This window comes from Ammospiza caudacuta, chromosome 9 (assembly GCF_027887145.1).
Source record: "Ammospiza caudacuta isolate bAmmCau1 chromosome 9, bAmmCau1.pri, whole genome shotgun sequence".
NCBI classification, from domain to species: domain Eukaryota; kingdom Metazoa; phylum Chordata; class Aves; order Passeriformes; family Passerellidae; genus Ammospiza; species Ammospiza caudacuta.
In genome coordinates, this window is record NC_080601.1 from 34,763,124 (window position 1) to 34,783,640 (window position 20,517).

General features: G+C 45.4%; 1 protein-coding gene across 1 annotated transcript; it reads left to right on the top strand.

Moving 5' to 3' along the window:
• The first annotated feature begins 1,768 nt into the window (after nucleotides 1-1,768).
• Nucleotides 1,769-18,928, top strand: LOC131561625 (deleted in malignant brain tumors 1 protein). The gene is made up of 18 exons (XM_058810987.1): nucleotides 1,769-1,832; nucleotides 5,225-5,378; nucleotides 6,895-7,109; nucleotides 7,831-7,863; nucleotides 8,292-8,333; nucleotides 9,557-9,595; nucleotides 9,952-9,969; nucleotides 10,185-10,490; nucleotides 11,151-11,180; nucleotides 11,572-11,619; nucleotides 12,232-12,385; nucleotides 13,954-14,168; nucleotides 14,958-14,990; nucleotides 15,406-15,556; nucleotides 15,903-16,114; nucleotides 16,383-16,555; nucleotides 17,206-17,594; nucleotides 18,256-18,928. The coding sequence occupies exons 1-18, from the start codon at nucleotides 1,769-1,771 to the stop codon at nucleotides 18,533-18,535; spliced, it is 2,556 nt and encodes an 851-aa protein (XP_058666970.1). The 3' UTR covers nucleotides 18,536-18,928.
• Nucleotides 18,929-20,517: the final 1,589 nt, after the last annotated feature.

Here is a 20,517-nt window from a genome sequence, read left to right on the forward strand (position 1 = left end):
GCAGCCAAGCAAAGGCAACTCACCACAATTCCTTTTTATCTGAGGAACTGAGATGCTCCCCAGAGAATGCCACTCCTGGGGTGGGATGGCCATGCAGTGATGATTGCCACAGGGATCTGTGTGCACCAGTCACCCTGAGTGTGGGGTTGTCTCACATGGTTTCTTTTTGTGTTCAAATAGTACAATTTTCATTGATTTTTGAATGGTTTTACTCTGGTTGTATTTTTCTTTCATCTCTCCAGGTCTGCAGCAGCTGCCCCGCTGTGTTTACCAAGCCACAACCTCCTCCAGTCCCTCCAAAGACCACGTCCTCCACCGGCCCAGCAAAGCCATGAGAATAAAAGAATCCCTGTGTTTACAGAGCCAACAAACTGTTTGCATGTCTAACAAACCAATCCTTTCATTTCTCCCCCCGTCCTCACCATGGAGTTTGTACCTCCTTTCTCCTTTTCATCTTCCTTGGGCTCTCCTGTGCTGTGTGAGGTTGAGTTTGGTCATTTGCTGTCCAGGACAGTTGCATTGCATGGTTCAGGAGGCACAAGAAACCTGTTCCTGAGTTTCTGAGAAGTAATTTGTTTGCCAATCAGTAATAAATCCAAAACTAACAGCAGGGACAACCAGGATGTCAAATTCTTATCTGCTAGAAGTTTCTGCACATTCTCTCTAGAAAAGGAAATGCAGAATTCTGAGCTACACAACTCACTACCACCCTGAGACTTTTTAAAGATTGATTGAACTTTGAATATAACCTTGCTTTGAATTGAGTCTTGGATCAGGGGCTCTTCCAGGCTAAGTAGCTCTGTGATTCTCAGGTTTTAACAGAGTTCAAGTATTGCCAAATTTGCTGTGCAAATGTGGGTTCCTTGATGAGTACTCAGATCCACTGAAACTTCATCATGGCCTGAGATACTTTATCTTTGTAAAAATCCATTTTAAGTTCCATTGGGTGCCTTTACTTTTCTATTACCTTAAATCTTTCGTAAATCTCGGTGGGACAACTGTGTAAAGAGTTCTGCCAAGCTCTTAAGAGCTTCAGAAATAGAGAATTTGGGATGAATTGTCACTTGTTTTCTATATTTGCCCCCATCCCCAGACTTAGAACTCTTGCTCTCTGGGAAGGTTTTGTGCTGTTTAACAATGATCAGTGTATGACCACTGAAGTTTGGCTTGGGTTTGTGTCAAAAGTCAAAAAATTACTTTTGATGAACTTGCAGAGCTTAAGCAATCCTGACTCTTGCTGCCCTGGTGAGGATAGAGCAAACTGAGGGATGAACAGAAAAAGAAGATTGCACTCACTTTTACTGCATGTTTTTGTGACATCTTCCAGGACAGGGTGCAAAGGTTGTTTCCCACTGTAGTCCCACCCTTCCACTTTTTGTGTTCAGTCACAAAAAGAAAAACACATTTTGCAACAGCCTAAAAAGCAGCTTTGGGTCAGTTACAGCTCAAATAAAGGGACAGGTTACATAAGTGACAGCAAGAGAACACCACAGCCAAGGAAGGATGGGCTGGAAAAACAGCAGCTACTGCAGCCCCTTTGATCTCTGCTTTCCCTGCATCAGATGCCAGGTGTTGTCCTGCTGTGGAACCAGGAACCTGTAAATATTGGTTTACAAATCAAACACGTGGCGATGGAAGCCGGGGAAGTGCGAGCAGAGGGGAATGTGATATTGAGCTACAGAAAGGAGAGGCTGGGCTGCTGAGCTGCACCCTCTGGGGACTCTGCCTATAAATTGTGGTGTCCTCCTGCTCCAGCAGCTCCAAGGAGATGGCTGCCACCAGGATCCTGCCCTGGGTGCTGATGGTAATTCTTCACATGCAGGTGGATGCAGGTAAAGACTTCCAATCTCCTTTGTAGCTTTATTTCACCTTGGGCTAACGTTGGGATTTAATGGTAAAAGAGGATTTACCAGCATGGCTCAGCTCTCTTGAAAACCATGAGCAGGGCAAACCTATGAGCTGAGCAAATCAATGTCATCAAAACTGCTTAATGAATTTCATTTCTTTCCCATTATTTTTTGTAAAGAGCCTAGTAAAGGAAATTAAAATGAATATACTGCAAAGCCAATTATAACATTTTCCTATCGTTTTTATTGGGATAATGGCTTTAAAGACTAAAAAGTATTTTCTGGACTATATATACATGTTTATTTTAAAGGGGGTGAGGTGTACAAACCATGTGGTTTGTATTTGATTAGATTATAATGGAAATTATAATGGTAATTTTTGTTAGTCTAATTTCCCAGAGACAAATTCCTGTTAGGAGTGTAATTTAATTTGGTTGCAGAGTCAATGATCAGCCCAGCCACTTCCACCCCTTTAGCGACCAATACAAATATTGGTGGGTCTGATGGGAGGGTGGATATTTCAAACGGGGTGAAATAGGCTTTTTCTATTCCAAAATCACTTTCCCCCTTTCCAGGTGAGACCTCCCTGAATGAGCAGGGTGCTGGCAGAGACAAACCCCTTCTTTTTCAGCAGCTGCTGCTGTGTTCTCTATGCAGGGATGCAAAAAACATCAAAAAGTGTTGCCACAGCTGCTGTCTTTCCACCCCTTCCTCTTTAAGGTGTTAAAAGCCATCCAGCCCCACAGATCTCTGAATATCCAGGTGGTTACAGGTTTAACCCTGGATTATGGGGGATTCATTCTGCTCCCTGTTGCTCTCTTCCAGCTCATATGGCTGGGGGACCTGAGAAAACTGGTCCCACTTCAAGGCACTCTCTGGGCCACTTGCAGGTTCTGGGGGGCTCACAAGGAGTGTTGATGGTTAATGGGAGAAAACACTGCTGAAGTTGACTAAAATAGGCAGAAATCTCCTGGATTTAAAGTTCATTGGTGGCAAATTGCTTGAGACTGAAACAGGGTTTGAGGATGTTTCGTGTTAAATTTGCTTTGTTGACCTTCACATATGCTATCTTATCTTTGTCTTCTGTAGTAACAGCAACACCTCCCACAACAACTACCCCTCCCACGACTTGTAAGTAGAATTTATCAGATCGTTACTTTATGTAATAGTGATTGATTTATGTTTTTGTCACAGTATTTATGGTTGGGAAGAAATTGGTATGATTAAAATGCTCACATTTGGCGCAGCGGCAGTTCATATACAGACACGAATAGGATGGGGCAACTGGAACTAGCGTATCGAGCTTTTATTTTTCCAGCATCAATCTCATTTCATTGTTGTGACAATGGAGAGGAAAGATGCGCCAGCTCTCTGATCTGGCAGAAAGCCAAAGAAAGTTAGCGTTACAACATACTATAAGACAGTCTCAATTTCAGTCTCAGCCAATCACATAGAGCAAAAGCACAGAGCTTCATTCATATTTAACCTTCTAAAGATATAATTAAATATACTTTTTGCAATTTAGAAAGCCAAATTACATAGGCCTGTTGTTCTATTTCTCACATCTGCGCTACAGCTTAGAAATCTTATTTCTGCTGCCTTAGCACTGTTCAAAACTCTGCTGTTAAGGCCTGTCTTTTTTACCACTTTTCTAAACCCTCTGATTTTCATGAATTCCCACAATTCCCCCTCTCTGGTGACTTAAAAAGAAACTTTCGTAACTGTGTCGTTTGCTACTCGCATTTCATAGCTCTACTATAGTATTGTTGCTTACTATCTGCTTGAGGCTTGTTCTTGCTGACGCTAAGCATTGCTATGTTACAGCACAGCAACTTAATGCTGTGAAGGCTCAGTCAGTGAAAAAGATATGAATCACGACTGACAATAGTTACAAGTCATTGTTCAAAAAATTCTTGTCGATTCTAGGGTCTTAACTCAAAACTTTCTTCTATTTCTATTCTTTCATCTGTCATTTCCGTGAGATTTCAAACATTCTCTGTGCTTCTTACTTCCTACTTCTCTCTCTTGTAGGACAAAAACTTCTCTAGTTGTTTTGTTCATCATTTGTCACACCCACTGAAGTATGCAGGGGATTACTGTCAATATCATTACCAAAACACCCAATATATAGAGACCTGTCTTGCAAAGTTGCTTTAGCTAAGGTGTAAAGCTCTATTCTTGGAACAGATCATCTAACCAGGATCCACTATCCTCTTTAATTTGGGCTGTCAAATCTTTCCGGTTTTGTATGCTTTTGTGAATGGATTCAGAATGATCTGATAGGATCATACAATGCAATCTTTCAAATTCCATACAACTATACCCTTGTGCCAGTAAAAGAAAATCAATTGCTGCTCTATTTTGAAGGGTAGCATGTCTAACACTATCAACATCGATTAACATATCACTAATTGCAGAGGATGTGGCATTAGCTTGTTTGCTCATCTAACCAGATCTAATTGTTTCAATGCCAGTGTTGAAGCCAATTGGGGCAAAAATATAATTGCTGAAACTCTTCTTGCAGCTTTCTAAGGCTTGAAATCACTCTCACAGTTCTCCTCATAATGAGGAACAGCTCCTGTTCTCCTTTGTTTTTTTTTCATGACTGCTTCAGATGAAGGCACAATTACAGTGAGCATCCTAATGCTACTAAGGGCCACCTTCAAGGTGTGCTGGAATGCCTTGCCAAGCCCTGTCTCTACAAATAAACCTATATCCCTTGGGTAATTGTCATGGATATTGGTCAGCTTCAGAAAGCACATCCTAACTGTTTGAAAAATTACACTAAAAAAATTCTGTATGCAAAATAATGGGGAGTAACATTGTACTTTGGAGGGTCACCTTTTTGCCAAGCACTAGCTATGAAGGCAAAGCAAAAATCCATTGTGAAAGAACTAAGGATTTCCAATTCTTGGGGTTCAGATGCTGCCTTGGGAAGTTTTTTGGACCAAACATTCTAGCTCAATGTGGGATTGTTTCCATAGCCTATTTCACTTAGCTTACCATTGGGTTGACTCCCAGCAGGTTGCATCTCTTGGGAAAAATGCTGGGAGTGAACTCTGCTGATTTCTCCCTGCAGCACTGGGTGCCTCCAGCTCAACTTCCCCTCTCACTGACCACATTGAGGTCCAGAGGAGTTGAGGGGTCTGATTTTCTCCTTCCCCAGGCATCCCACTGGACAGCCAACCCCATGGACCTGGGTTTCTGTATGAGCTGGGCTGGGGGGAGGCAGGGGTGATGTTTTGGGGTGCCTGGCAGGGAGGGTCTCTGTGGGGCTGTGGCAGAGCCTCCTTGGCAGGGCCTTGCCCTTCTCTGATGGATTCTGGCCATGGAATAAGATCTCTCTGCCCATGCCCAGGCTCTGCTCTTTTCCTCAGGGAACGTCTCCTGTGGTGGCTTACTGCAGGGTTTGTCTGGCACCTTTGAGAGCCCGGGATACCCCAACTCCTACTCCAACAACGCCTACTGCGTGTGGAACATCCGTCCGTGGGACCCGGCCCGCAGGATCCAGCTTGAGTTTACGGATGTGGAGTGAGTCCAGCCAGGCTCTGGGGTGGCTTTGTCCCCACTGTGAGACCTTGGCAGCCTCTGCCCGAGCGCTGGGGTGAGGTGGCAATGGGGCTACTGGGCCCTGCAGCTGTGCTTAGACAGATCCTCTTCTTGTAGTAGAAACAGGCCAGGGGATAATGTGCTCTGACTCCATGATTCAGAATGCTGAATAAATTGCTTCATTAAAACTATATGATATTATATTATATTAATACTATACTATAACTAAAGAGAAACTAAAGATACTATACTAAAGAGATACTATACTAAAGATATACTATATGAAAGAATACTAAAGAAAAACCCGTGACTGTCTGAGACAGCCAGGACACAGCTTTGAGTGACTGGCTAATCACTCAAAACAACTTTCACCTGGGCTCATTTAACCAAATCACTCTGCATAAACAATCTCCATAACACGTTCCACACGTGCAAAACCAGGAGCAGCGAATAGAGACAAGAATTTCTCACTGCCTGAGTTTCTCACTGCCTTTCCTTAGGAAAACTCCTTGGGGATTTTGTGCCTGCTGCTGTCGCTACAGAGCACGACACGACGCAAAGCACCAAGACTCCATCAGAAGGGTGTATAAGAGAGATTTATTACAGCAACATGTTGCTTTTATAGATTTTCAAAATATTTACACTCACTTTACAGGCACATTCACTGCCTGTTGGTCATAAGAAAGAAACAAGCTCACAATAGGTGAACAAGGAGCCACGTTATTCTGTGTGCCAGCTAGAGTCCATATCTTTTAACTTTCTTCCTTTCATCAGCTTGTCATGGTGACTCTCGGGGTCTCTAGCTGGTCACAGTGACCCCAAGATGTGTCAGAAAGTCTCTTTTCCCAGCTTGGCAGTTGAAGAAGGAGTCAGAACTCTTCATTTCTTGGTCTCAAAGTTGTTTACTGTTCCTTGTGTATAAAATTTTTTCTCCTGTCCAGACGAGGTCCTCTCAGCAAGACAGTTCAAGGCACTCTGCCTGCCCCCAGGTGGTGTTATCTTTTTATACTAATTTAGACAGTGAGCTTCTACTCTAAACCAATCCAAAAGTGTCAACATCAGAGCAGAAGACGGAGACCAAGAAGGAGAAGGAGAAAGGCTGGACACACCCAGATTCCTCCATCTTGTCGCCTGAACCCCCATTCTAAAAACCCCAAAAATCTCTTTTTCACCCTGTGATAAATTCACTATCATTCTACTTAAACTTTTGTGGCTTGTAATTCTTCATATAAAGTTGGTAATAGTTTTTTCTAAGGGCTCAATCAAAGGCACAGGGGTCCTGGGCTCCGAGCCTCCTGGGCAGGGGCTCGAGTCCTCCAGGGCAGCCAGAGGAGTTTCCTGGGGTCCAACAGGTGACAACCTTGGTGTCTTCCTCAAGAGAGATACGGGGCTTTCCTGATCTTCAGCAGGCCTTCTCTGGCTCACAAGAACAGTACAAAATGCCTTTCTACATGCTGCTCTCTGTGAGGAGAGCTGAGGCCACATCTCCTCCCTGCAGGCTGGAGGACAGCAGCTGCTCCTACGATGCCATCGAGGTGTTTGATGGAGGCTCCCCCCAGAGCAGGCTCCTGGGCCGTGTTTGCTGGAATGACCATCGTGTCTTCACCTCCTCTGGGAACCAGCTCACCGTCCTGTTCCACAGCGACTACGTTATCACTGAGAGGGGCTTCCACGCCTACTACTCCTCATTTCTTGCCTTCAGTTCCACCATGGGTAAGACTGGAGCTGTCCTCTACTCCTCGCCAGGGGAGGGGCTAAATCTCAATCACAAAGAGCTTCTGGTGGCTCTCAGCACCCTGTGGGCATCCAGACCCTCTGGCCCCACTTACAGTCATCCTGGCTCAAGGGTGGTTTTCAGGAGAGGGTGGCCATGAAGCTGCTGCCAGACACTGTTCCTGGTGGGCCGCAATGGGACTCTCCACCTTCCCCAGTGCTGCCACTGAGCTATCATCAATTTTCCTGCTCTATGCTGTAGGCAGGGGGGCTGCTCAGCCCTGGCACTTTCGTTGCTGCAGAGGCCAAAGGCTGCTTCTTGTTTTTCCAAAATAAAGGCAGCTGATGTGCTCAGCCACAGTGCAGAGAACTCCTTTTGGCAGCTGAGGCTGGCTGCTGCTCTGTCTGCAGTGCCAGGCTCCCTCTGAATGGCAGCAGCACCATCTGCTTGACCATCCCCTCCTTCCAGTTTGGTGTCACCACAAACATGCTGAGGGTCCACTCCATCCCACCCTACTGACCTTTAACAGAGGAGATCAAGACCCTGGGCAGGTGGGTGGAGAGGGAGGGCTTGGAGTCCAGGCAGTGATTGTGGGTCTGGTGTTGCAGTGTCCCTTCAGGAGCTCTTCTGGGGAGGGCTGACCCCCAGAGGGCTGTTTCTCTTAGGCAAAATGCTGAGTGTATTTTGTATTTCTTATCACCTGCTGCTGTCTCCCTACAGATCCCAGTACTCCTACTGTGTCACCAACCCCAGGTAGGTTTGGAGGACTTGGGTAAGTTTATGAATTGGATATTTATCAACTTTTTGCTTTTAAAACAAAATTATTTTATTTTTTTTCCTCCTCCCTTTGGTCATTAGCTATTGTAATAGGTGGTTCCTCTTTCAAGGAAGAGCTGATCTCCACAATTCCAGCCTCAAAACTGTCCAGTGCTGTGGAAAATATTTGTGTCCTGCTAGTGCAGGCACTGCAGATCAGCATTATAAAATCTGTTCAGCATGTTTAGCATCTCCTAACCTGCTTTCAGATGTGTATGAACCTAATGGAGAGGCCACTGGAGCTGATAGAAGTCACAATTTCTGCATTTAGACATTAAATTCATACATACATACTCCAAACAAAATACTTAAGGTGCATAAATACCTTCTTCCTCTTGTATTTTTCTTTTTTTTTTCCTCTCTAGTGACAACAGGAGGTTCCACAACAACTATTGAGACCACGACGAGTAAGTAGAATTTATCAAATTGTTACTTTATATAATAGTGATAAATTTGTGACCCAGTTAAAAAACAACGGGATAGAGATCAATCACGTTTCTGGGCGTACCAGAGCCCTGTCCTGCAGGACACCTCTGATCCCTTTCTGCCACCTGGAGGCTTTCCATCAGCCCTGGCAGGGAAAACCTGCTTTGACCCAGTTGGTGAAACCAGCAGCTTGGTGTTGGCGGAATGAGTGGTGTTGGGGATGGAAGGGAATGAGAGGGAGCTTGGATGTGGTGGGAATGTCAGCAGAACCTGGGACAGGGAGCTTTTGGATACTCCCTTTCAACCTGCAGCTGTGCCCAATGAAAATAATGAGATGTGCAGCCTCCCTTGTCACTGGCCTTGTTCTGACCACCTCCCCAGATATTTTATGTCCTCTTCATTTCTGTTGAGGTTTTGCCTGCTTGATTTGGAGAAAGAGGCAGTTTGTCACAGCCTATTCTCATATCGGTAGCAGAGCCATCATCTCCTGATCAGGTCAAGTGAAACCAACAGACAGAATCAAAGAATTGTTCCAGCTGAAAAACACCTTTAAGATCATCAGTTCAATCATTAAGCCAGCAGCCCCACACATTTACATGTCTCCATGAGCCACATTTACATGTCTTTAAAATCCCCTCAAGGGATGGTGACTCCATCACTGCCCTGGGCAGCCTGTTCTTTCCAGAAGATTTCCCCTTATCTCCGGTCTGGCTTGAGGCTTTGTCCTGTTATAGGGGAGAAGGGACTGGCCCCAGCTGGCTGCCACCTCCTTTCAGTGTAACTGTGGGGAGCAATTGGGTCCCCCCGAGCCTTCTTTCCTCCAGGCTGAGACCCCCCAGCTCCCTTAAGTGGATCCCCACAGATTTGTGAATATCCAAGTGGTTACAGGTTTTCCCTGGATTATGGGGGATTCATTCTGCGCTCTGTCCCTCTCTTCCAGCTCATATGGCTGGGGGACCTGAGAAAACTGGTCCCACTTCAAGGCACTCTCTGGGCCACTTGCAGGTTCTGGTGGGCTCACAAGGAGTGTTGATGGTTAATGGGAGAAAACACTGCTGAAGTTGACTAAAATCGAGAGAAATCTCTTGGATCTCAAGTTTGTTGGCTGCAAATTGCTTGAGACTGAAACAGGATTTGAGGAAGTTTCATGTTAAATTTGCCTTCTTGACCATCACATATGCTATCTTATCTTTTTCTTCTCTAGTGACAAGAAGACCTCCCACAACTACTGACTCCACAACTTGTAAGTACAATTTATCAGATTGTTACTTTATGTAATAGTGATAGATTTATGTTTTTGTCACAGTATTTTTTGTTGGGAAGAAATCAGTATAATTAAAAAGCTCACATTTTCTTTAGGGTGGGGATGGGAATGTACATGAAAAGTAAATTATCTGGGATGGAGGAATTTGGGGATGGCTTTGCTCTCCAGCAACCAGCCTCCTTGATAGAATGAAAAAGGTCTTCTTCACTTGTGCCCTTCAGTGGGATCTTGACTCACTAGAGGAAGGGTAGAAAGCGCTCACAACTCCCAAAGAATTTTGTCCTAATCCTTTTGCTCTCTGCGTCTTTTTTTTCTCTGCTTGTTCTCCTCCACAGTTCCAATCATAGCTGATGGTGAGTCTGTCTGCCATGGTTCTTGTCCCAGCCCTGGGCACGGGGATGCGATGTGCCTGCCCCAACCTCTCCATCCCACAGCATGGGAGCTGAGCAGGGTTCCAGCCCTGGGCTGTGCTGCAGGTGGATGCAGCCATGCCCAGGAAGGCTGTGGGATGTCATTCCCTGGAGCCAGAGCACCACTGTGCTGACCAAGGGGTTTGTGTCTCTCCAAGAGATCCACCTGAGACTGAGCGGCGGCCCCAACAGGTGCGCAGGCAATGTGGAGATCTACTACTTTGGAGCCTGGGAGAAGGTGTGTGGCTACCTGTGGGACATGCAGGATGCCCAGGTGGTGTGCAGGCAGCTGGGCTGTGGCTTCCCTGAGGCCATCATGCACCCCTTCCCTCCGAGCGACTCCTACTCCTCCTACCTGTTCACTGAGATGAACTGTATGGGCAATGAGGAGTTCCTGTGGTACTGCCCCTACGAATACCAGTATGATGCCTGTTACCATGGAGCTGCTTCTGTCGTCTGCTCAGGTGGGTGTCCGTGTTTTGGTGCCATTTTCCTGAAGAAAATCAGTCTGGATGGAGGTGGGATGAAGGCTGCCCAGCCCTTGCTCCTTGCTCAGGGCAGCAGCAGGTCGTGGGTGCACAAGCCTGATGCAGAGGGAACATCAATCTCATGTTTGCAGACTGTAGCTGGGAAATGTGGGGTTTGGGCATCACTCCTGCACAGAGCAGGGTGTGAGGACAGGGGTGGATGCCACGGGACAGAGAGAGAGAAACGGCAAGCGTTTCTCACAGCGGCTTGTGAGAAATTTTAGGGAGCTGGAAATATATGATAACCTGTTCACTATAAACAATTTGCAGGTGCTGTTTTTCTACTTAATTTTTCTGTTCCTCTCAGGGACCGTGAGTGAGAAAGATGTTTCTGTTAGTTAGGCAATAGAATAGAACCTCTTGTACCACTCTATGAAAAATACGTGGTTCTTTTGAATAAAGCCTTCTTTGCCTCTTCTACGATCCTGGCTCTCGCCTGTCCCTGCCCTGACCCTGGCGCACAAGTGACAGAGAGGGGTGGTTTTTAGTCAGGCCTTCCTCCCCGTGGGTTCCTCCATAACTTTCCATGAAATTAAGTACATGTATGGCAAGCCAAGCAGTTCTAGTGCCTCACACGCTCTGATTTTCTCCTTCCAGACTCGGGAATGACAGTGACTCCAACAACAGGTAACCAGAGATTTCTGTTCATATGTGGGTTTTCCATGGGGTTTTCTTTCTCTGGGATTCTCTGTGTAGGCTGCACTCACAGACCCTGGCTAATGTCCCTAACATTGAGGGAGATGTGGGATTGCTTGGGATCATTTAGGATTGAGTAGCCACTTTTTCTGTGGGAGAGGTTTGGCACTGGTGTTGATGGTGCTGCAGTGGGGATGCCCTTGGGTAAGCGCTGGTGCTGTCGGCACTGCAGCCATCTCAGTCCTGCCACACTGCAGTGCTGACTGTGGGCTTTGGCTTTCACTGGGGTTCTGTGAGGTTCCTATTGGAGAGGGGGGACTCCCAGCAGGATGATCCTCTTGGGCAAAGCACTGCTTGCTCACCTGCTGCTCTCTCCCTGTAGAACCAGCTGTCTTCGGACTGATGGCCACCATGCCATGGAATGCCACAGGTATGTGCAGAGGAGCTGTGGGGTTGGACTGGCTTCTGCCCTCCATTATTCCTCACAGAACCATGGGATGATGAAGTTGGAAGGGATGTCTGGAGTACAACTGTTCCTACCCCCTGGCTGAAAGCAAGATCGGCCATAGCTGGCTTCCCAAGACCATATCCAGAGGGCTTTTGCCTATTTGCCACCTCTGTGGGCAACCTGTGTCTGTGCTCAGTCACCCTTGCAGGAAAAAATTGTCTCCTGATGTTCAGAGGAAATTCCCTGTGTTTCAGTTTGTGTCCATGGTCTCTTGAGGGGCACCACCGGAAAGAGCCTGGCTTCTGCAGAGGGTTGGCTCCCAGCAGGTTTTATTTCCATTGAGGTCCAGAGGAGTTGAGGGGTCTGATTTTCTCCTTCCCCAGGCGTCCCACTGGACAGCCAACCCCATGGACCTGGGTTTCTGTATGAGCTGGGCTGGGGGGAGGCAGGGGTGATGTTTTGGGGTGCCTGGCAGGGAGGGTCTCTGTGGGGCTGTGGCAGAACCTCCTTGGCAGGGCCTTGCCCTTCTCTGATGGATTCTGGCCATGGAATAAGATCTCTCTGCCCATGCCCGGGCTCTGCTCTTTTCCTCAGGGAACGTCTCCTGTGGTGGCTTACTGCAGGGATTGTCTGGCACCCTCCAGAGCCCGGGATACCCCAACTCCTACTCCAACAACGCCTACTGCGTGTGGAACATCCGTCCGTGGGACCCGGCCCGCAGGATCCAGCTCCAGTTTACGGATGTGGAGTGAGTCCAGCCAGGCTCTGGGGTGGCTTTGTCCCCACTGTGGGACCTTGGCAGCCTCAGCCCGAGCGCTGGGGCGAGGTGGCAATGGGGCTGCTGGGCCTTGCAGCTGTGCCCAGAGAGATCTTCCTCTTATAGTAGAGACAGGCCAGGGTATAACGTGCTCTGACTCCATGATTCAGAATGCTGAACAAATTGCTTCATTAAAACTATATTGCATTACATTAATACTATAACTAAAAGAGATACTAAAGATACGTTACTACTAAAGATACTATGCTAAAGAGATATTATACTAAAGAATACTAAAAAAAACCCAGACAGACAGTCATGTCTGAGACAGCCAGGACACAGCTTTGAGTGATTGGCTAATCACTCAAAACAACTTTCACCCATGTCCAATTAACCAAATCACTTTGGGTAAACAATCTCCATAACACGTTCCACACGTGCAAAAACAGGAGCAGTGACTAGATATAAGAATTGTTTTCTCCTTTGAGGTTCTCACTTCCTTCCCCAGGAAAACTCCTTGGGGATTTTGTGCCTGCTGCTGTCGCTACAGAGCACGACATGATGCAAAGCACTAAGACTCCATTAGAAGGGTGTATAAGAGAGATTTATTACAGCAACAGGTTGCTTTTGTAGTTTTTCAAGATATTTAAATTTACTTAACAGACACATTCACTGCCCGTTGGTCATAAGAAAGAAACAAAGTTCTCAATATGTGAACAAGGAGCCACGTCATTCTGTGAGCCAGCTAGAGTCTGTATCTTTTAACTTTCTTCCTTTCATCAGCTTGTCATGGTGACTCTCGGGGTCTCTAGCTGGTTAGAGTGATGCCAAGATGTGTTAGAAAGTCTCCTTTCCCAGCTTGGCAGTTGAAGAAGGAGTCAGAACTCCTAATTTCTTGGTCTCAAAGTTGTTTACTGTTCCTTGTCTATAAATTTTTTTCTCCTGACCAGACGAGGTCCTCTCAGCAAGACAGACAGAGAGGCACTCTGCCTGCCCCCAGGTGGTGTTATCTTTTTATACTAATAACTACATGTACACTATTTACAATTACTTTCCAATACCTATCACCTATATTAGACAGTGAGCTTCTACTCTAAACCAATCCAAAAGTGCCAACATCAGAGCACAAGATGGAGACCAAGAAGGAGAAGGAGAAAGGCTGGACACACCCAGATTCCTCCATCTTGCCCCCTGAATCCCCATTCTAAAAACCCCAAAAATCTATTTTTCACTCTGTGAAAAATTCACTATCATTCTACTTAAACTTTTGTGGCTTGTAATTCTTCATATAAAGTTGGTAATTGCTTTTTCTAAGGGCTCAATCAAAGGCACAGGGGTCCTGGGCTCCGAGCCTCCTGGGCAGGGGCTCGAGTCCTCCAGGGCAGCCAGAGGAGTTTCCTGGGGTCCAACAGGTGACAACCTTGGTGTCTTCCTCAAGAGAGATACGGGGCTTTCCTGATCTTCAGCAGGCCTTCTCTGGCTCACAAGAACAGTACAAAATGCCTTTCCTACACGCTGCTCTCTGTGAGGAGAGCTGAGGCCACATCTCCTCCCTGCAGGCTGGAGGACAGCAGCTGCTCCTACGATGCCATTGAGGTGTTTGATGGAGACTCCCCCCAGAGCAGGCTCCTGGGCCGTGTTTGCTGGAACGACCATCGTGTCTTCAACTCCTCTGGGAACCAGCTCACCGTCCTGTTCCGCAGCGACGGCAGCGTCACCAGGAGGGGCTTCCACGCCTACTACTCCTCATTTCTTGCCTTCAGTACCACCATGGGTAAGACTGGAGCCGTCCTCTACTCCTCGCCAGGGCAGGGGCTCAAGCTCAATCACAAAGAGCTTCTGGTGGTTCTCAGCACCTTGTGGGCATCCAGACCCTCTTAGAGGGGACACTTAGAGGTATCCTGGCTCAAGGGTGGTTTTCAGGAGAGGATGGCCATGAAGCTGCTGCCAGACACTGTTTCTTTGCCTGGTGGGCAGGAATGGGACTCTCTCCAACTCCCCCAGTGCTGCCACTGAGCTATCATCAATTTTCCTGCTCTATGCTGTAGGCAGAGGAATTGATCAGCCTTGGCAAAATTATTGCTGCAGAGGCCAAAGGCTGCTTCTTGTTTTTCCAAAATAAAGGCAGCTGATGTGCTCAGCCACAGTGCAGAGAACTCCTTTTGGCAGCTGAGGCTGGCTGCTGCTCTGTCTGCAGTGCCAGGCTCCCTCTGAATGGCAGCAGCACCATCTGCTTGACCATCCCCTCCTTCCAGTTTGGTGTCACCACAAACATGCTGAGGGTCCCAGAGATGCTGAGGGTCCCAGAGATGCTGAGGGTGCACTCCATCCCACCCTACTGACCTTTAACAGAGGAGATCAAGACCCTGGGCAGGTGGGTGGAGAGGGAGGGCTTGGAGCCACACAGGGACCCCCCGTGTGTCCAGGCAGTGATTGTGGGTCTGGTGTTGCAGTGTCCCTTCAGGAGCCCTTCTGGGGAGGGCTGACCCCCAGAGGGCTGTTTCTCTTAGGCAAAATGCTGAGTGTATTTTGTATTTCTTATCACCTTGTGCTCTCTCTACAGCTCCCAATACTTCTACTGCATCACCAACCCCAGGTAGGTTTAGAGGACTTGGGTAAGTTTATGAATTGGATATTTATCAACTTTTTGCTTTTAAAACAAAATTATTTTATTTTTTTTCCTCCTCCCTTTGGTCATTAGCTAATGTAATAGGGGATCCTTTTTCAAGGAAGAGCTGATCTCCACAAATCCAGCCTCAAAATTGTCCAGTGCTGTGGAAAATATTTGTGTCCTGCTAGTGCAGGCACTGCAGATCAGCATTATAAAATCTGTTCAGCATGTTTAGCATCTCCTAACCTGCTTTCAGATGTGTATGAACCCAATGGAGAGGCCACTGGAGCTGATTGAAGTCACTATCTCTACATTTAGACATAAACTTCACACATATGTACTCCAAACGCAACCCTAAAGGTGCATACATATCTTTTTCTTCTTGTATTTTTCTCTGCAGAAGATTATTCTTGTGGTGGCTTGCTCTCCTCTTCATCTGGTACCTTACAGAGCCCATTTTACCCTAGAAATTATCCAAACAATGCTGACTGCGTGTGGGAAATACAAGTAGAAAGCAACTTTCGTGTCACGCTTACATTTACAGATATTCAGTAAGTAGAAATTCATTATTTGAGAAGATGAACATATGGGAGTGACAACTTGGACTTACTAAGCAAAAACCTACTTGATTTCAAGAATCTTTATCAAAGCTTTTAGTATATCTGGAGAGGGAAAATGTATTGATTTTTGCTTATTTAGTCAAAAAACATGGCTGGCATTTACTGAGACAGAAAGTGGAGGCTGTAGTTTCCGTTCCAAAGGTTTGACAGTCATATCAATCAAATGTATTCTTCTGCTATAAAGAGCTAATCTGACTAAAAACCCAAACCAACAGGCAAACAAAACCAAAGAACGTAAAAACTAAGCATAAAACTAAATAGTTTCATCGCTTGCCAGGATGGAAGGTGGCAGATGCCTCTCTGACTATGTGGAAATCTACGATGGGCCCCTGCACGGCTCTCCTCTCCTTGGGAAGATTTGTTCTGGTTATTACCCCACGTACACATCGTCCTCCAACCTGCTGAGCGTCCGCTTCCACAGCAACTCCCGATACACATACAGAGGCTTCCAGGCCAGCTATCACTCCACTCCTGCTGATGACAGCACCAGTAAGTTCATCTTTAAAGCAGAAACATGCTTTTCAATTATTATCTAGTTCGCTGGTTGTTAATCTTGTTAGTGTTTTAAATTAAATTTTTAAAATTTAAGTTAGATCTGTAGTGGTTTTGTGGAGGTTCAAGTCCATGGTTTGGATTCTGAGCTCCTTCCGCCAAATCAGCTGCTTCTGCAAAAGGTGGTGTTTATTTAATCCACTGCTTACAACCTTTTTTGGTCACTTTACTGAGCTTGTAACATATTTTCTTTGCCATCCACTAGCCCTGCTGTGTTTGCCAGACTACATGCATGTGGTTGTGAGCAGATACTTCCTTCAGTCCCACGGCTACTCTGCTTGGAACCTGACCCTGAACGACCCCCTTTGCACACCCAACATCACATCAAATTCTGTGTCATTCGATATTCCGTACACTCGCTGTGGCACTGTCAGAGAGGTAGGGCTGAACGTTTCAACAAAGTGGCCAAAAACGGGAGGATATAAAAATTCAAACAGGAGAATTTGCTTTGGAAACCAGCCCAAATTGAAAGCTACCTGAGACCTGCAGGGACTGGAAGTGTCCTGGTGATTGTGGGTTGTCTCCCTCTCTCCTGAAGGATATTTGCACTTGCATTTCCTGCCTCTGCTAACAGAGCATTCCCTTACAGCCCGTCATTCATCTCCAAAGGAATAAGCTGTGGAAGGATACAAATACTTGGCATTTTCAAGGTCCCAGGCTGAGTGTGATAGCTATAAAAGTTTCAAAGCTTTCACTAAATGTGACTAATAATGTCATAGCCAGATTTCAGCTAAATATTGTGCCAGACCTGAACCTTCACATACTTAATGTTGTACAAGTAGTATTTAATTCTGTTATGTCTGCATTTATTGTGAGTAGTTTTCTAGATCAAAATTGTGGGCACTGAATATCACATGAAGATTCTTATCTTGAGAACAGAAATTACTAGATTCAGACTTTTCCACATCAGACTTTCTGGGAAATAATGTTTTTACAGTGCACATTGCTGTAAGGATACAGCAAAGTTCAGAATGTATAGTAGGGTACCTGAATATATGAGTTAATTTTATATTTTATGTGCCAAACAGGGGAACAATGACACAATCAGCTATTCCAACACTATTAGAGGGTCCTCTTCTGGTACGTTAATCACAAGAAATAGAAATCTTCTCTTGCATGTCAACTGCAAGATGCTCCAGAACACGTGGGCAAAAACGATGTACGTCGCGGACGACAACTTTGAAGTGAATGAAACTCAGTATGAGAGATACGATGTCAACCTCACATTTTATGACTCCTCAAGCTTCTCAAGGCCAGTGTATGACTCACCCTACCGTGTTGGCATCAACCAGAATTTGTTCCTACAAGCTTCCCTGCACAGCTCTGACCCATCCCTGCAGTTATTTCTGGACACCTGTGTGGCATCTCCCACTCACCACAATTTTACAACAAAGTCCTATCCTATAATCGAGAATGGGTGAGTTCTTATGAATTACAATTACAGATAAAACTGCCTTCAAATTTCTGCATCTCCTATTAATTTTTATTTTTTAATTTAATGGAATAGTGTGAATATAGCATACGATAATGGCAGCTTTTAATTAATTAATGGACAAGAGCATTCAGGGTTTACTGGGAAAAGGGAGATGCATTGACCCAAAATATAACAAACACACCACAGCTTAAAATAAAAAGTAGACTAAATGGCTATGGCCAGTTCACGATGGATATTATAATTATTATTTCTTTGTAAGTATAATATTTTATTTTTATTTTTTACTTTATTTCTAATTATTAAATTACATTATTAAATTATAAATTATTAAATTTTATTATATATTTGTTATTAATTATTATAAATATTAATTTTTATAAGGTAATAGTGAAATGCCTCAGGTAAGGTTAATTTACCTTCACAGAATCATACAAACACCACGTATCAGACACACAACAGGCTGAGGAAAGGCAATGTGCTTGAATTATGCCAAAAAAAGGCATTTTGGTTTTCCAGCTTGCAGCTTTCTGAACTGTTCTCACAATGCTTAAAAATCACTTCTCATGTGTGTTTTATTGCATGTAAATGACTGACTGCAGTGTGTATTCATGAGAGGGTTTTTTTTTTTTTTGTTTCTTTTTAGGTGTGCCAAAGATCCCACCTATGCTACGTATTACTCACCCTTCAGACACACCCTCAGGTTTAAATTCAATGCCTTCCAGTTCATTCAGAGCAACCCAGAGGTTTACCTGCAGTGTGAGCTGGTGGTCTGCAGGGCCTATGATTATTCCTCCAGATGCTACCAAGGCTGTCTTCGAAGGTCCAAGAGAGAGGCCAGCTCTGACAAAGAAAGTGTGATTGTTGTTGCTGGCCCAATACAGCTCTGGAAACCTGAGATAATGGATGAACTTGGGTCTGAGTAAAACTGTCTCCTTTGACAGATAGCATCTTTAAATGCCAATTGAATTCTGTAAGAAACCATGCTGCAGGGTTGCCAAAAGCTCTAGAATAAATATTAGGAATGTGCTCTCTGACTCATGCCTGTTAATCCCACTTCACATCAGTCGTCCCCATATAACAGAAATGCTACTTCAGCAGTTCCGTGGGGAGTGAAATTTGTGATTTTTAACCTTTTGGTTTGTTGTTTGCTTTTGTAATGGAAAACCTGGAATGTCGAAATTGCAGTTTAGGCTCTATAAACAAGCTCTATTAATATACACTTGAGTCTGGATGTGTTAGAGTGCAAGAAATCTGTTAATCTAGAACAGTATTTTCCAGCATTTTTTAAGGTTTGGGACATAACACAATGAGGGATAAAACATGACCAAGTCTTTTAATCTCTCCCAGACCTGAATTCATTTGTCATTCATGAAAACCTGAATTTGACTGCTGTTCCATCTGACGTTTCCTGAGCATTATTTAATTTTTGCTGTCAGCCCCTGGCAGTTCATAGAATCACAGAATATCCTGAGTTGGAAGGGATCCACAAGGATCAATGAGTGCAGCTCCTGTCCCTGCACAGACACCCCAACAATCCCACCCTGGGCATCCCTGGAACTGTTGTCCAAAGGATCCCGGAGCTCTGGCAGCCTCGGGGCTGTGCCCATTCCCTAGGGAGCCTGGGCAGTGCCGGCACCCTCTGGGGGAAGAACCTTTCCCTGAAATCCAACTAAACCTCCCTGCCACAACTTCAGGCCATGCTCTTGAGCCCTGTCACTGGCCACCAGAGTTGGTGCTGTCCTTCACTTCCCCTCACAAAGAAGCTTCAGACCATGATGAGGGCTCCCCTCAGTCACTGCTCTCACTCTGGATGGGCTTCTCTTGAAGCAGAAAATGAAGAAAGTGATTCCATACCAGATTATGTAAACCTTGCTAAACACCTGGTCACAATGTCTGAGTAGTTTTGGTGGTTTGAGAAATTTTATATTACTGAGTAATATAATTGATGATTCAAGATTAAAATCCAAGCTTGTGTGGCTTTCCTTGGTGGAGGCTCACTTCATGAAAAGAGGTGGGCTTGACCTAACTCAACATTGAAGAAGCCAAAAGACCAGGGAAAGTTTAACAACCCACAGATAGGTTGCCACCTGTCCTGGTTTAGAGCAAATTTGGGAGAGAACCCCCAAAAGGGCTCCGGTAGGAAAGCAAATTCAATCGGCCCCTCCCCCTAACCGGTCCGGGAGAATATACCTCCTTGGAGAAAAGTGGAAAAAAACTGTTTATTAAACTATAAAACCAAAACAATATGAAACAATAAAACCCCTTGTTGCTCCAAAAGAGATGACAAACTGAGAAAACCCCATCACAGGGTTGCAGCTCAGCTCACTCAGTCTCTGATCAGTCCCTCAGGGCTGGCAATGTCGCAGGCCAGGCCTGGCCTGGTGGGCCTCAGGTGCAGCTGCCGGTGCTCCCCTGGGTGTTCAGGCAAGAGCAGGTTTGAGCAGCTCCAAAGAAAAGGGAAAAAACCCCACAGTCCAAGGAACTTCTTTGCCTCAGCTAGATAAACTAACTAAAAACAAAAAAGAGCTCTGTCCCACTGTCTGTCCATCCGCAGACAACACAGTCAGGAGCAGGAATGTGGAGGAATGAGAGCAGTGTCTGAAAAAAAAACTGTGCGCTTCTTCTCTGCCCCCTTCACTCTCTGCAACAAGTCTTAAAGATACAAAACTTACTATTCAGCATAACAAAACTAGACAATTGGGGATAAAAGCATCATATAGTCAACCCAGGACACTACCCTGCAATATTAGGCTTTCTTATTTAATCACAGCACATGAACCATAAAATCCCTCTTCTCAAGATGCATATCTTGGTTCTGCCAGTGAAAAATACAACCTGATCTACTGTGAGATCAGCACAGCACAACACCCTGTGCCTGCAACACCTAATCCTGAGTGCCATCATG